This window comes from Plectropomus leopardus, chromosome 16 (genome assembly GCF_008729295.1).
Source record: "Plectropomus leopardus isolate mb chromosome 16, YSFRI_Pleo_2.0, whole genome shotgun sequence".
Taxonomy (NCBI): domain Eukaryota; kingdom Metazoa; phylum Chordata; class Actinopteri; order Perciformes; family Serranidae; genus Plectropomus; species Plectropomus leopardus.
The window spans coordinates 6,752,892-6,769,108 of record NC_056478.1 but is presented as its reverse complement, the minus strand read 5'-3'; the positions used below and the strand labels follow the sequence as shown (position 1 = coordinate 6,769,108).

Here is a 16,217-nt window from a genome sequence, read left to right as displayed (position 1 = left end):
AACTTCACTAAAGTGACTCCTCAATAAAAAAGCAGAATATTGAGTTATAACAACGGATTTGTAACAGATTTATAACAACAAATCTGATGTGTGCAGACGTCTCTATGGTAATACTGAAGCAGCCTCTTTTCAGGCAATCTAATGAAGGTAAACACATTTAACAGCCATGCATAACAGCACTGCGCTCTGGCATGGCACTTCTCAGGCTGCAGATTTATCAACATATCAGTCCTGCTGCCTTCAGATGTTGCAGGGATTTTATGAAGTGGAGGAGATGCTTTTCATACATTATGAAGCAGCTACGGACAGCAGATACTGTAAGAGTTAACCTGCCTTCATTTATAGATCAATGGGCGAAAGGCTTGAGAGTATTTAATTGAAATAATTTAGATATTAGGAATTATTCCATTCCTTTGTAGCAGCACATCTGCAGCAAGTATTTAGTATGTAACACAGGCGCCTGATAAACTAGCCGACTGTATTCTAGCGACACTCACAAAAACAAAGGGATTTCATTACTTCAATAATTCATGTGCGAATAAGTTATTGTCTCTTTGTCTTAACAGGAGAACAAAAACAAATTTGATACCACCAATGTAGTATTTTTCAGGCTGACCATTTTCATTTTCATCACTGTTGCCGGCCCACACTGTAGCTACCAGTGTACTCCCATAAGTTCAGATGCATCCCAAGTCATTTTGTTTGGAACAAGGCCTCGATAGCAGCGCAAGAAATGTGGGCCACATTCATACGCTGCCTCAGTTGGCACAGCCCCCCTATCAATACATCTGCTGTCATGCCACTACAAATAACCGAATCAACAAGTAAACAAATAAATCTATAGAAGTATTAGTGTATTCAGTAATTAACTGTTTAAGATGCATTTAAGAAAGTCTGCACAGTCTTAAATCTAAGCATATTTCACCCCTCTTTTCACAACCTACTGTAAAACACTATGGAGCATAGTTTCTGTCATAGGTTTTATGTCGTCATTATATCCTGAGTGTAACAGAGAGGCAGAAAGCATCTTATTCTGGTCCCTAGACTGAGAAAGAATTACTGTACTACATAATATCTCGAATTACTGCCTTGCGGCTGAATGCCTCCACCAATCAGTCAAGTTGCAGTTTACATCTATATCTGTCCAGACTCATATAACCATGACTTTGATTAAAATAAAAAGGTATTAGGTGTATTTTTTTGGCAAACTGAGTTATAATGCAGTCTCCACTTACTGTAGAGTCTGTTTTTACAGAGGTGTACAGAGGACTGACTTACCCTTTTTTCTACTTAAAGTAGCACATATATGCAGCTTTTCTGAACACAGGAAATGAATGCATGACTGCATTCCTTTTGAAAGTAAACTAGAACAGTGTACACAGCTCTACAATAGACAAGTATGTCATTTTGTCATTTTAACTGGACTGTCACTGTAAATGTCATGAAGGCAAAGCAAACATGGTTTGAAAACAGTAGAAAGCATCACGGAGGCCAGTGAAAATGTCACATTGGTTAGTTTATTTCTATATCTGTCACTTTTTTAAACTCTGTGTGGACTGATTTGAAACAATGTACTTAAGCTGCTTGGACAGAGATGGGCAGAATTAATGGCAGCTTGTCACTGCATTGCACTAGAAAGGGGGCGAAAATTGGTGTCTCCACCCCAATGTCATGTTTCCATCACTGCTAAGTCATTTGTCCCAGTATTAAATTACAATCGACCTTTCCAATTAAAGACAAAAGCCACATGTTTGTGGGTTATTTTAGTGGGGTTTTTGTCTAGTTTTGTGTTTTCCTGCTGTTTAAAGGGCACATTATTCAAATAATCAAATCTGCCCACATAGGCCAGTTCAAAACACATGTACACTCTGCTTGCTACACACACTGGGACATGTAGATGGGTTGCAGGTGGGTGAAATAAAACATTATTAATGACAATAATATTAATTACAATGTCTAGAATGTGAACATAGCAAGTATGTTCTCATCTCTAGTCATCACAAATCACTGCTTTGTCAGTGCACCTTCATGTAAACATATACTTTAGGTACACAAGGCAACAAAATCACGTGGCAACCAATGCCAGGACATTACCAAAAGCACATTGTTAGATTTGGGCAACAACAGCAGACAGCAGACAGAAAAAAAAAAAACCATTATGGTTTTGTTCTACACATTCATATGGGAAACAGACAACAGGCCCTATAAGGTCCTTCCAGCTCCTTACTATTACTGGCAGTCTCATGTCATCCATCGGCATACAGCCGATACAGTTTCTGTCCGGCCATGTTATCAACTGACGCTGTCCATCCGCATATCATCCTGCCGCGCCAGGTGTCATCCGGCAGCATATCATAACATTGTATAAGGTTCCGTCCAGCCTTGTTACAAACTGACCCTGCTCTGCGGCGTATTGTACTGCCGTGAAAGGTGGCTTCTGGTGTCTGTATCTTACGCCAAATTCACAGACAAAGCAGTGATACTTCAGAATGAGAAGAAGCTGACATAGCAGACAGCAGAGCAGAGCTGCAGAGCTGCTGTCTGACTCCCCGTTAAGAGAGCCGTTGTGCACATTTACGCAGGAGACGCAGTTTAACTTCTCTGATCACTTCAGAAGCTAAAATTTCAGTTCTGTTTCATTTGTCAAGTTTATAATTAGTTTGTAATTTTGCTGCTTTAATGATATTTGCTGCAGGGACATTACTTTTCTTACTACATTACTCTTAGCAGAAAACTAATCACTGGTTTGGTTTGCCAAAACTGCCATTTAAATAGCAATGCACCAGGTTAAGGTTCACCTGGCTTTCAAGGAAAATGGGAAATGATGATTGAAATTATATTACATCGTAAACACACCTACAGTATAATTAATGAAGGGACTAAATACAATCCTTGTGCCCCTTGCGCCTTACTTTGCACCCAGATAATGCACCACTTAAGTCACAAAAGTGGAGTTGGACACGCCCTAAAAGCATTTGCACTGTGCACTTTAGACTGTGCACCAGAGATCATTCAAACTGTATTTCATATGTACCTGCTTTGAAAAATGAAAGAAACTCCTTCACACTTGACCCAAAAGCTGCAGATAGGATCAACAGTCGAGTACAAAATGTTCTACAATCAATCTTCCACACAACAAAAACCAGATCCAAAGATCCGAACTGCAAAGATTTCAGCTGCAGTAAAACTAAAACCAACAACTTCCTACATGTAAGTGCCACTCTGACTGAGATTGCAGCATTAGAGTGAAGCATCTATAATTCAGAGGGTAATCGATTAGCCTGTGCATATAGCCATTTAATGCACCATATGACAAGCCTGTATTACATATTCACATTCAGTGAGAAGGTGACCTGCCAGAGTAATGGAGAGCAACAGAGTGGATATTAGGCTGAAAAGCAAGGTATGGTAACTGCCCACTGATTACACGTACATCACAAAACGCGCCTTTCCTCCCTTTAATTTCTTATGGAATAAAAGACTGTAAATCCATCCAAATCCAACAGATTGATAGACAATCATTACACGGCTGCCACCCCAAAAAACTGCTCCGATTTGTAACATGTAATCATCCCCGGAGGGCTGATATTACTCAAAACTCATGGCATTACAGAAGCATCTCTCTCATTGTTTACTTTTTAATACTGCCGTTCAGGCAAGGATTAAGGAAGCTCCAGTGAAGTTTGGCAGAGAGACAATGCTGTGCAACTTCACTTCTTTTTCAGGAGCTTTCAAAACTAAGAATGAGGAGAATATTTCATTTTCCAGTTAACTGTTATAACCACATGTATTACATATTATTTTCTTCATTTGAACAGTTATTTAGACTGTCTGTTTTGGCCTTCAATTTCACATCTCAAATTTAAAACATAGGTTCACATACTGTGAAATATTAGTGATGCACATACGAAAAAGAAGAAAGGAGCCAGGGTTTGAACTCATTTACCTCCCTTTTGTAATTATTGATAAACTATTTCTGTTGTTTTCCATGTGAACAGCACAGTGAAACAATGTGAATGTTTTCCAGGAGAGACTGTCTGAAAATGTGCACCATTATCCCCATTTTTTCATGTTTTATTATGCATCTTTGTCGGCAAGAGTTGTATGATGTCTTTAGGTTTAGTTCTGTCTGTCTTATTCTTGTGAAAGTGATATGTCAAGAAGGCCTTAAAGGATTTTTTTTAATTTGGCACAAATGTTGGGTTTGTTTTAATGATGAACTAATTAAAATTTGGTGGTCAAACATCACTGTGACATTTTTCGTACATCTTATTCTCGTGAACGCAATATGCCAATTCAATCTTTCAATTTGGCACAAAGGTCAACTTGGACTTATATATTTAGGAGTCACAAGTCAAAGGTTACTACCTTGGCTACTACCCTTTTTATCTCATTTCCTGAACAGGAATCTCATCAAATTTGGCACAAACATGCATTTGGACTCCACAATTAGCTGATTAGAATTTGATTGTAAAAGGTCAAAGTCACTGTAAGTTTGCCTCATCTCATTTTCGTGAATCAGTATCACAAGATGGCCTTGAGGGACTTTCTTTAAATTTGGCACAAGCGCCCACTTACACATATCAATGAACTGATTCGAATTTTGTGGTCAAAGGTCAAGGTCACAGCGACCTCAAACTCCATAACTCCATAACTCAAGAAGTCACTTGCTAATTATGACAACATTTCACACAAACGTATAATTTGGATATAATGATGAAGCATCAAAGGTCGGCTTTCACTGTGAAATTGTAATGTTCTGCAAAAATGCTTTTCTGGCCATTACTCAGCATCATAACTCAGAAACAGGAGGGGAGACATTTGGTCAGACATTGAATCAGTGAATCTATTTTGCTGAAACTGTGCTGGTTGTGTAGATTTTCTGTGCTGCCGAGGGGGAAGATGAATCCACATTTCACACACATGGATGTGAAATGTAAGTGCATACAACCTTGTGGAGGTAACTCTAGTTTAGTTTTAAAGTTGCTCCCTGATCTCTGAGTTGACCTATGGATTATGAAAGCTTTAGCTTAAAAAGGGATTTTGAGGGCATTTTTATGCCTTTATAAGAGTCACACATACGAGAGGTTATAGGAAATAAGAGAGGTGAGGAAAGACATGAAAGAAAGGTCCGGGGCAGGACTCAAAACAGGCATAGTTAGCATTTAAACCTGTAGGCAAAAAGGGCACCTAGCTTTTTTTTCTGATAACATGGAATACAAATGAGGTATTCTATTTCAAAGGAAAATAATTTCTTGTTATTTTCTTTGTCAGATTTAATCACCGATTTCTTCCAAACACAGTTTTGCTTGTGCATTTGCACCTGGTTACAGAGCACGATGTGAAGCGTGATGTGTAGTGTTTCCCTGTTGTAGCCTCATTACAACATCCTAAATTGCACACCTGTCAAAAAGAGGCCACGGGGCAACGGAGAGAAAAAATAACAAATATTGTGTTCATTAATTCACCCCAGGTAGCATAATTCCCCCACTGCCAACTGTAATACATGTTTGAGAGGACTGCATCATGACGAGGCTCTTATCATTGTGATCACACGCGCTGTGACTGAGTGTCCCTCTGAGGTGCAGGACTGTGGAGGACCTCATACGGCTGCCGAGTGCAGGCACTGTGTAAATCACAAGGTCTTATTAACCGTGCGCTAAAGCTTGTACTTCTTTTTACAAGCCACCCCGCTTTGGTAGCACTCAATCACAGCCGCTGATAAATTACAAACCCTTAAGACAACACCCCAGTCACATCTGGGGCCGTGAGCTCCTAACCTGGAATAACTTAACGTGACCATCTGGAGCGTGGATGTCTATGATGCGCTGATGCTGCATTAGGATGCAAAGGGTGCGACTGAACATTGTGTCTTGGCTAAAATTGCCCGCGACAGACAGGGAGGCCAGATGACCCGCAGATGACTCTTATGCAAAGCGAACATGCAACATCTTTTGTAGGAATATAATTAAATGAGATCGGACTATTAAAAAGGGCGCAGATTCTAATGACTTGTCCCTGCTCGCTTTTCAAATGGCATGCTTTCTCATGGACACTGCTGCAATCATAGCATGACATCATTTGTAGTTTTTGTGATTTCCCAATAAGTACTTATTCCCCATCACGATTGTAAATGTGCTGAAAATGTCATTTTGTGCCGTATTGCATCTTTAATGGCATTCGCTCATTAACTTTACTTATGCATTCAGCCAAGTAATTGAATTCCCTTTGGTTGTAAAGTAGTTTCTTTCAGCATGCAGTTCTCTCTTGATTCCTCTACCTTTGTGTTGCTGCACAATAAAGCAATTAATTTATGTAATCTGTGCTGCTCATGAAATGATTGAAAAAAAAAAACAATACTTCAAATATATGTGGTATGTTTATGGTATTCTAATTTTCCTCTCTAATACCTCTTTTCCACCAAAACTAGTGCATGCACACAGGTTTTAAACACAGGCAAACCTGCTACAAATAGGAAAAAGACTGCTTTCCCATTGCAAGTAAAGCAGATCTGTGTACATGACTCTGCTGTAGAAAAGAGTAGAAGTAGTAGCAGCATGGGTGGAGGCTTGTGAAAACCTAAAACTTTGAAAACTTGCAACTTTGCAGGGGTTTGTCATGTAGGCTCTAAACGTGTGTGCAGCTATGCATGTATCGGAACAACCACAAAATCACTTTAGCCAAAACCCAACAGACAGCATGCATTTGTGGCTGTCAGCAGCAGCACTCAATACTGAACCGCTTTTAAAAATAGTTTTGTCATTAGGCACTTCGACACAAAAACATGGACACATATGGTCCAAGGTGAAAAATACAGCAGGTACCCTTTGAATTGTACACTTGTTATGGACTCACTGACTATGCTGGCTGTATTATATTATACTGCAAGGGGAAGAATATTAACATTTTTCCCCATAGAGGCCTGTGGCATCTTATTGAAGAAGTCAGCTCTCATGATATGAATCTGCATACAAAGAAAAATAAAGAAAGCTGACTGATTATGATATATTCCCACTCTCATGGGACAAAAGGCCTCAGACACATTTATTATTGTTTTATCTGAAGGGGAACTGAAAATATAATAAAAATAAATAATAATGACAGGGTTCTTTTACTAAAATAGCCCAAACATTTGGCAAAAAAAAAATGTATAAAAGGCTCCTGTCAGGTTCTGTTCCTTTTTGCAGTCACGACATGTGGACTATGCACAAAGCCGATATTTATTTATTTATTTTGCTGTCATGAGTAAATCATGAACAGGGGGATCGTCTCCGCCATGCTTAGTTTGAATTTGTAAACATGTTGGCATCTCACAAATAAAAAGAAAATCAAATAAATGTGACATCCTGTGAGACTCTCTGCACACAGTGGAGTGGTGCAATTCAAAGATACATTAAAATTCATGTTCGCCCTCATGCCATCCTCATATCATTACCTTCCTCCCACACAGGAGTTATGGTATGAGACATTCACTCGACATCAGGACAAAAAAACACAAAGGCATATCTCCAGAGAGAATGGAGAGGGGGAAAAAGTGGACAGGAGGGCATTTCCTGTATGTTGTTGAGGCAATTTGGCAACAAGTAAATGACACAAGCTCTCCTCTTGGTTACGCTGTCATGGCAGGGTGGTGAAACCATCCATTAGTTCTTCATTACCTGTCAGCCTGTTGCCACATGTTGACAGGATTTACGCCCCACAAGACATATCTGGGAGCAGCCAGCAGCACCGGCATGCATAGTCATTAGGATTTTCTAGTATGGGGGGAGGTGGTGAACGAATGTCAGCGCACGCACAAACATGCTCATTAAAAGTCAGGTAGGAAATTGGTAAACAAAAATTCTGTTTACTTTAAATCAAACACAGCTTCTCGGTAAATCCAGAGCCTGTCAGGTCTGACCTGCAACCTGGTGTGCACACGTTCTTAAAGGGGCACCATTTGAATTCATGGACGATATGAATTCAAGGAAAAATAAAAGATAAGGGAGCGATCATGCTCTAATAACAAGGCGGCTCTGCAGAGGGATTTGTGGCCTGTTTTCATCTGCTTTTGGATCTCCTGCAACCTTTCGAAAATGTTATGATTAATGGCCTTCCTGTGCTTCTAGACAGGTCTGTACGTAGCTTTCTGTAAAGTACATGCAGCCCTGTCTGCAGAGGAATGTACAGCAAAGAGAGATTAGTGGGTTTGCGATATGTTGAGCCTAAAGTAGCTCAGTCACTAGAGGAAACTTAGGCATTGCACACTTCTGCAAACCACGAATACGTTACATTTGCACACTTCATATGCACCATGTCAACGTTTCTAAAGGGACATAGAATTTGAGCTGACTTTGTTATCTGAAGGTGGAGGGGATGGTGGTTGGTGTGCCACTTGGGCGTTATAAGGGCTGCACAAAAAAATTTGAAATATTATAGAAACAGCAGTATTGCAAGCGCAATATGAATCACACTGCACGTCTACTAGTTCTGGGTTAAATTTAAGTTGGAACCGAAACTCATGTAGACACTCTACAATTCTGTTGTTTACTTGGCCCATTTCACAGTGACAACTTGTATAAACCCTGGACTAACCCTGCTCCAGAATAAGGTCAGTAAGCCCTACCAACTGGTCCAGAATCAGGGGTCAGATTTCTTCTTCGTTATTAGTTCAAGGTCCACAAATTATAAATTAACAAAATTTTACTACACAACATGTAAACATCATGTTTAGAACATAAAAAAATCAAACAACTTGAAAGAATAAACAGGGCCGGCATTTCAAAATAAAAGCTCTGTGTCAGAAATTCACTGTACCTCAAAACAAAGTATGTTTTTTGTAAACTTGACACGTTCACAAGTCACCTGCAGTCAAATCAGAATGGATCCGCGACCCACTTTTGGACTGCAACCCACCAGTTGGGAACCACTGCCCTGAGGTACTGTCAGGCATGGCCAAATTTAAATGTGCCAGTGTAAAAGCTTTTTTAGCCCCAGGCTAACCTGAAGCCTAAAAGCAGTGGGAGAAGCCTAAATATTTTCATATTCCCTGTAAAAGGGATTTTTTTGGGGGGGGGGTTGTTGCTATGAGGGTCCAAGGACAGAGGGATGTCATGTGCTGTAAAGCCCTCTGAGGCAAATTGTGATTTGGGATAACGGGCTTTCTGAAGAGAATTGAATTGAACTGAAATGAATTGCATTGATATTCTTATGAGGCAGAGGCAGACAGCACATGATTGGTCTATTCTGTGTGGTAGTGGAGTCGAATGATCCTCTTATACTGGAAGGTGCACACAGCCTGAGGAAGAAATCCTGGCTAAACAAAGCAAACTGATAACCACCACCTTGGTACTGGTTATCTCTGACTGGGATTTTGTTGAGCCAGCAAAGACAAAGAAAGCCTGGCTCTGTTGAACTTGCTTTGTGGATCACCCCCCAGGTCTGCAGTGACTCCAGCCAACCACACTGTTGGCTTGCTTGACTGACTTCCTGCTTCTTTAACTTCTCTCCCTCTTCTCTGGTAGCCTAAGCCAACCAAACAGCTAGCATCCCCGGATGATGTATGTTTTCATTCTCCAAACAGCCAGAAGGCTGTGCAGATATTGTCAGTAAGCTCTGAGGCGCAGAGCTGAGCGCGGCTGGCTCTGCAGAGATTGCTCTATTGCGCTTGCTTAAGGCCATGAAGACAGGATGACATTATGCAGAATGTAGACCGCATTATGCTCATGTGTTATGACCTTTTCTTTTTTGCCTTCACATTAAGAGAATGAAAATATATCGATCATCTCAGTGGGGGTCCGTGTTCATTCATAAGCTTCACAGCTTGACAGCACAGAGTGGCATTGTCTGAGGCTGCAGAGACAGATTAGACAGCTTTTGCTTGCTCAGTCACTTCTGGAGTCTAATTTATTGGTTTTGTCCTCTAGGATGTCTATTTTTGGATTAAATTAGTGTTTGCTTGTGTGTTTCCTCGACCATTAGTGGGCAAGGCCCCCACACATTTCAACCACCCACCCACTAATCCCCTCCATTAATAAGGCAACATGACTGTAAGGGCCACATGTTATTAAAACTAATTGACAACTGTTTCACCCCTCAAAGCAAATTAATTCCCAACACTCTCACCCAGTTACAGTAATTTAAATTTTAATGCAAACCAAACACCACAACACTGCACACCTGCTTATTAAATCAAACACACAATGTAAACAGAACTGCATTTATAAAAGAGCAGCATCTTTGTCCATTTAAATAAACCTTTGCATTCAGCTGACCCAATTTTTTTCAGTAATGGTTTTCTGAAGATATACTTTTAAATTTAACAAGATACAAGTATCACTTAAAATTTAGTAAGTTACATGGTGAGTTACAGGGGTGCCCCCTTTCACCTCTTTACTGCCCACGCGGTAGACTAAACTTAATCAATACTTTATACCTCAACTTCACTACTTTTTAGAGGCACATATTGTATTTTCTAAATGATATATTACAGATACAGCTACTCAGCAGTATATAAAATACTTTAAAGTAGCTCCACCTTTACCTACTGCAATAATAAAGTGATGCACACATGCACATCAAAATTTTTATTACAAATAACAGAATATTTTTACACTTTAGTGTTACTACTTTTACTGTGTCAATATTGAACACCACGTTTAGATTTTCTTTTTTTTTTCACCTTTTCACTATTAAATCTGAAAGCCAATTAAATAAAAACAAAAAAAGGGCCACTTAGATCTGATGTGCCACCAGCATGTCTTGCCCACTGCACCATGTGACTGGCCACACGTATCAGGTAATAGCCTATCAGCAGTGAAGGTATATTAATGAAGTTGTAAAAAAAAATCACAATCCAAAACACTGGAGTTGAAAAACACGGTTGTCTGCGCACCAGTCAAGTTGCACGTACATGTCTGCGAAAAACATGGATGTTTCACACACATCTTCCCCCAATCACCACAGTTTCAAGGTAAGAAAGCAAGGTTCTTGAGTTATGGCAAAAACATGTTGGTTGAGGTCACGGTGACCTTGACATTTGAACTTTCAATCATCAGATTCTAATCAGTTCATTTTAGAGACAAGTAGACATTTGTGCCAAATTTGATGAAACTCGTTTAAGGCCATCTTCAAATATTGCATTCAGGAAAATGAGACAGATGCAAAGTCACAGTGACCTTGGATTTTGAGTGCCAAATTCTACTGAGCTCAATGTTAAGTCCAAGTGAATGTTTGTATTAAATTTGAAGAAATTCCCTCAAGGTGTTCTTGAAATATCGTGTTTACAAGAAAGGGATGGACGGATGAATGGACAGGCGGACGGAGCAGCCGAAAACATAATGCCTCTGGCCTCAGCTATTGCCCCCATGGAGACAAAAAAAAACCGTGGTGTTTCTGAGAGTAAACTCCTGCCATCAACAAAAGTCGTTACTGAATTACACTTTAATGAGTACGAGAACTGCAAGGGGAGGAAAAGGAAGTGAGATGCACCTGGACGCAGTGAGAGATGTTATGAGTTTCTCATAGTTTGTAGACGATACAGGCGTTTAATATACCAGACATGATAAAGGAATTAAAAGCTCAAAAAAAACAGTTTACACAATACGTACATATGCAACGAGGATTTTACAGCATCAGTTAACCAAAAGAAGCCTGAAAATTCAGGAGAAAAGTCAATCACAAGGCCAATTCAAATTAGGGTTACAATGTTTCGTTACAGCCACAACAACAACCCCCGAAAAACCAACAACTCTAACACTGATGTCGGCAATTCAAGTCTTGGCCAACACACATCAGGGTAGACTTCAGTTTTACCAAAAGACCCAAAATGCTTGGCTTCCATACAAGAAAACAATCTGTGGTCAAGAGGGAACACTGTAATCTTTGCGTTTGAAATAATCCAAATTCATTCGGTACACCACAACCACCCAAAACACATGCAGGGATTAAGAGTTATAAACCAAATGAAAATACTTCCAAAACAAGGATTACAGAGACAAGACGTCAAATTGCTCAGTAAAAACTGAAGGAAAACCATTTCCTTTGTGAGATTACCATTTTAAACGTGATGATTGGACTTTCGATAACGTCCCCGTGTTTTGCTTCATCTCCCCCATCTCTGATTGAAATATTCAGCATCATACTGAACTCAATTTCTTTGACACAACAGTATATTGTTAGCCTTGATGTCTCTCATTTATTTCTCGTGTTCCTCCCTCATGCTGGATCATCCCTCAAACAGGATGATGTGTGAAGGATGCAGCTTAATGGCTCATATAGAAACCGTGGCCTCAATCTGATTTCTTTTCATTACAGGCCCCGTGGAAAATAAATCTCTATTCTTAGTCCTGCCTTTGTTGTGCTGGAAAAGTACACTTTATGTGGAAGTTAAAGGATGTTTGGCCAGATGTGGTCATCAAAAACAAACTCTGAAACTGTAATACACACTGATATTTTCCGGATCAGGACTGAGAACGCCCCTAAACAATATGCAGATGTACGAGCGTCTATTCTCTTTTGCTGATGGCATTTCAGTTCTATGTGAGGAATGTTGCGTGGAGCGTGAAATGGTTTCATAAAGCTTTAGGGAGGAGGTGTGTTTGATTCATAACTATTTCTCATTTGAAATGAAGTGTACTTTCAACCGTGGCTTTTTTCTTTATGCCATCTGTTGTTTAGATGCCAAAATGTAGGAATCTGCATATCTCAAAACTAATGAGAAACTAATGGGCCATCACAAAAAGTCCATGAATACGAGCTGTGACATTACGTGGAAGGAAATGATCCGACGTGCAGTGACTCAACTATGTTTTGTTTCCCATTACACTAACGGCTTTTTTCTTTTTCAGCAAATGCAGATTCTTTCTCCTCCCAAGTTGACTTAAAAATCACCTCCACCTGTACCCAAAACTTTTCGTCTTTTACAGTGAAATCTGCCTCAATCCACCTGTCTGCCTGCACTTCACCAATGATCAAAAGTTCAGTAAATGGATGCACTGGCCAGTCCAAACAGGGCACTTTTGTTTACTCATTCTAACAGGCTCAAAGTGTCGCTGCAAATATTTGTTGGAATAAGTCAAGTTAAGCTGGAGGGAAAAATAAAACTGCCAAACTATGTATGCAACTATGTATGTCTTGTCTGAAGTTGTAATTAATTAGTTTACTGTGATTTAAAATCACAAAAAGATTGAAACCACTCTAATGTTTGAGTGCTAAATATGAAGCTTCAGCCAGCAGCCAGTTAGCTTAGCTTAGCACAAAGACTGAAAGTAGGGGGAAACAATTAGCCAAGCGCCATCAGTTAGTAACAAAATAAGCCTAGCAGTAAACATAGCAAAACTATATAAAAACCATCCATTTACAGACTCTAAAACAACTTGTGCAGTTTAATCTACGTTTCATTTATCCTGTTCGATGCTCATTGATTCACGACGGTGAACTGAATTTATAAAAAAACGTACCTATGCTCTCTTCAAAGCCAGACTCCACTGAAAAAAAGTCATTTTTTACCTTACTGAACATGGTCGCTGCTGGTCCCTGCCTTGACCAGAAGTTTGTTTGTTTGTGTTATTGTGTAACTTTTGTTAGAAAAGGTTAGTTTGGATTCACCAAAGTCACACAATAACAAAAACAAACAACCCATCGAGGCCGCGTTAGACCAGCAGCTCCTGTGTTCAGCGAGGTAAAATTACTGTTTTTGTCAATGGAGTTTGGAGTTCAAGAGAGCAGCGAGAAGTTTCATTTTCTGTTCGGTTCCACGTTGCAAAGAGCTGTCTATTTGGGAAGAATTGAAGATATGACGGGATAAATGAGACTTGGATTATACTGTAGGAGTTGTGTGAAAGTTTGTAAAAGGATAGTCAAGTTTTTAAACATGGACCCCTATGACTTAAATTCAACAAGAATTTTCTGTTTTTAGATTCTTTGTTAACAGGGGCCTGCAAGCAAAGTTTTCTTCGTGAATTCGGTGTAACATGGGGTGAGTTATTGATATAAAAATTGTCATTCTGGGGTTAAGCTCCTTTAAATTTACCGTATACACATGAGAGTGGTATCGATCTTTGCATCTACTCTTAGCATAATACAAACAAGCGTATTCCCCAAAATGTCAACCTGCCTTTAACATCGTTGTTTAAATGTCAGAGTTGACTGTCGACTGAACTGCCTGTTTGTTTACTGCTTCACCACTCACGAATTGTAACATTTGTGCATGCACAGGACACAAAACAGGTTTGTGCTTTGACCCATGTTGCTGTTCTCTGTGCAGACGGACTGCTCCAGCGACAGCGAGAGCGAGGACAATTTCATTGTCGTCCCTCCACGAGACCACCTGGGCCTGGCCATTTTCTCCATGCTCTGCTGTTTCTGGCCTCTGGGGATCGCAGCGTTTTACTTCTCACAAGGGGTGAGGACACACACATGCACATATAAACACATGCGTGCATTGCCTCCAAATATGTGTTTTGTCACACATTCTATATGATACAGCATCTGTTTGTTGAGGTCTAACAAAACAGGTGCATCCTCCCACACACACACACACACACACGCAAACACACACATAAACACACACATATCCTTATAAATTGTTAGACATGCAAGCAGACATGCACATACCCAGCTCTGTGTATGACTCATCACCAAAAGATGAAGGCCTATCACACATAAAAAGGGACTGACAGCTGACTCTCTCACTGCCAACGCAAGGCCAATTTTTACTGGGCAACCCATCAATAACTCAAGGCCAATCTGTAATGGCTGCTTGATGCTCTGTAAACAGGCGGAAAGGCGCCTTTAGGAAGAGTACATAAATCATTTTCAAGGCTCCATCTGCAAACTCCAAAAGAAGGAAGTGATCAAGATGAGAGCGGCCTTTGAACCAGTGGCGTTTTCACGAGGATTGAAGATGAACCTAATAACAGGTGTGCAGACGGATGAAAGACGACAAGCTCTCAGATACATTTGAGCTGTAGTTTGGGAAGCCACATTTGTTGGAAGAAATGCATGAAACACACTAAAAACAGGGTTTAGTCCTTCAGAAAATCTTAGGATTTTATCCCTGACATTTTTCAAACTATACTATCTGGCTTTTATATACAAATATACTGTTCTTTTAATTTAATAAGGTGTATTATGCAGGAATTGTCAGTTACAGTTTGTAAATAGAATCAAGAGCATAAATGAAAGTGAAAGCCAAACCAAGATTTGGAACGAGCTTTGTCTTCTTGGCATTTCGCCTTGCATTTGCATATTTTCAGTACTGTCTGCAATTTTCATAGTTTCTTGGATGCAAAGATGATATCAGTGAACTTTCCGTTTTTTGTGATTCTTATTTTCAATCATTATGTGCCCACTCTAAATAAAATATAAAACGGCGAGGCGGAATAACAGGGCAACATTCCTGCCTTGAACAAGCAGTGTAAAAGGAGCTACAAAGTCCCGATGTCGCCTGCATGCTGTGCCCAGGAACGCCCTGAACAATGCAAAATAAGAGGAAAATACAGGCAGAGGGCTCTGCAGATAAAAAGAAATCCACACACTTTTAATGGGTCAAAAGTGATGACCGGAAGGGATTACTTCTCCATAGACTTCTCCAGTCCATACAAAAATCCTTCATAATATGCTTTTAAATGTCAAGGAATTAAACCAAAGTAGTGTCTTTCAACATTCAAATATCAGATGTTATATTCAGAGCTTGGGTGTTAAATACCTTAATGGGTAAACGATTAAATAATATTTCCTTCCCAGAGATACTTACTTTGATGGAGAGATAAAACCACATTATTATGAACCCTTGAGAGAGCAGTTATTTCCAAAGAGAACAAGCCTGTGTGATTTTAAAACGCAGCTGTCACGGTGTGACGAGGCAACACTGTTCATTTTTAAGCTCAGCCGCTGACACCGGCAAACTGCACATAATGGTTGTCTAATGGATTCCAACTGGACGTCTTCCCTCTTTTCACTTCAGTGGGGAACATGTCCGCTGATGGTGTGTCAGTCAAACAAAGAGCAGAGGGATCGCTGCTTGTCTTTTAACTAATCAATTGTGTCTCTCTTACTTGCACTGACATGAAAAGACATTTTAAGAGGCTGTCACACACATGTATATTTAAAGGCGAATGTAAACACACGTACACAGCAGGGATGGTCAAGCCTTTTTGCCTTTGACTACAAATTCTTATCAAAAGCGCAAACGTTTAGCAGACTTATCTGCGGAGGCGAGGAGTCCGAGGCAGATG

At 39.9% G+C, this 16,217-nt stretch overlaps 1 protein-coding gene across 1 annotated transcript in view; it reads left to right on the top strand.

The window, feature by feature from the left end:
- Nucleotides 1-16,217, top strand: part of syndig1l (synapse differentiation inducing 1-like) — a 52,202-nt gene that overhangs the window by 25,427 nt on the left and 10,558 nt on the right. The window contains exon 3 of the mRNA XM_042503522.1: nucleotides 14,246-14,383. Within this exon, the coding sequence (XP_042359456.1) occupies nucleotides 14,246-14,383 (138 nt within the window). The remainder of the gene's footprint in view (nucleotides 1-14,245; nucleotides 14,384-16,217) is intronic.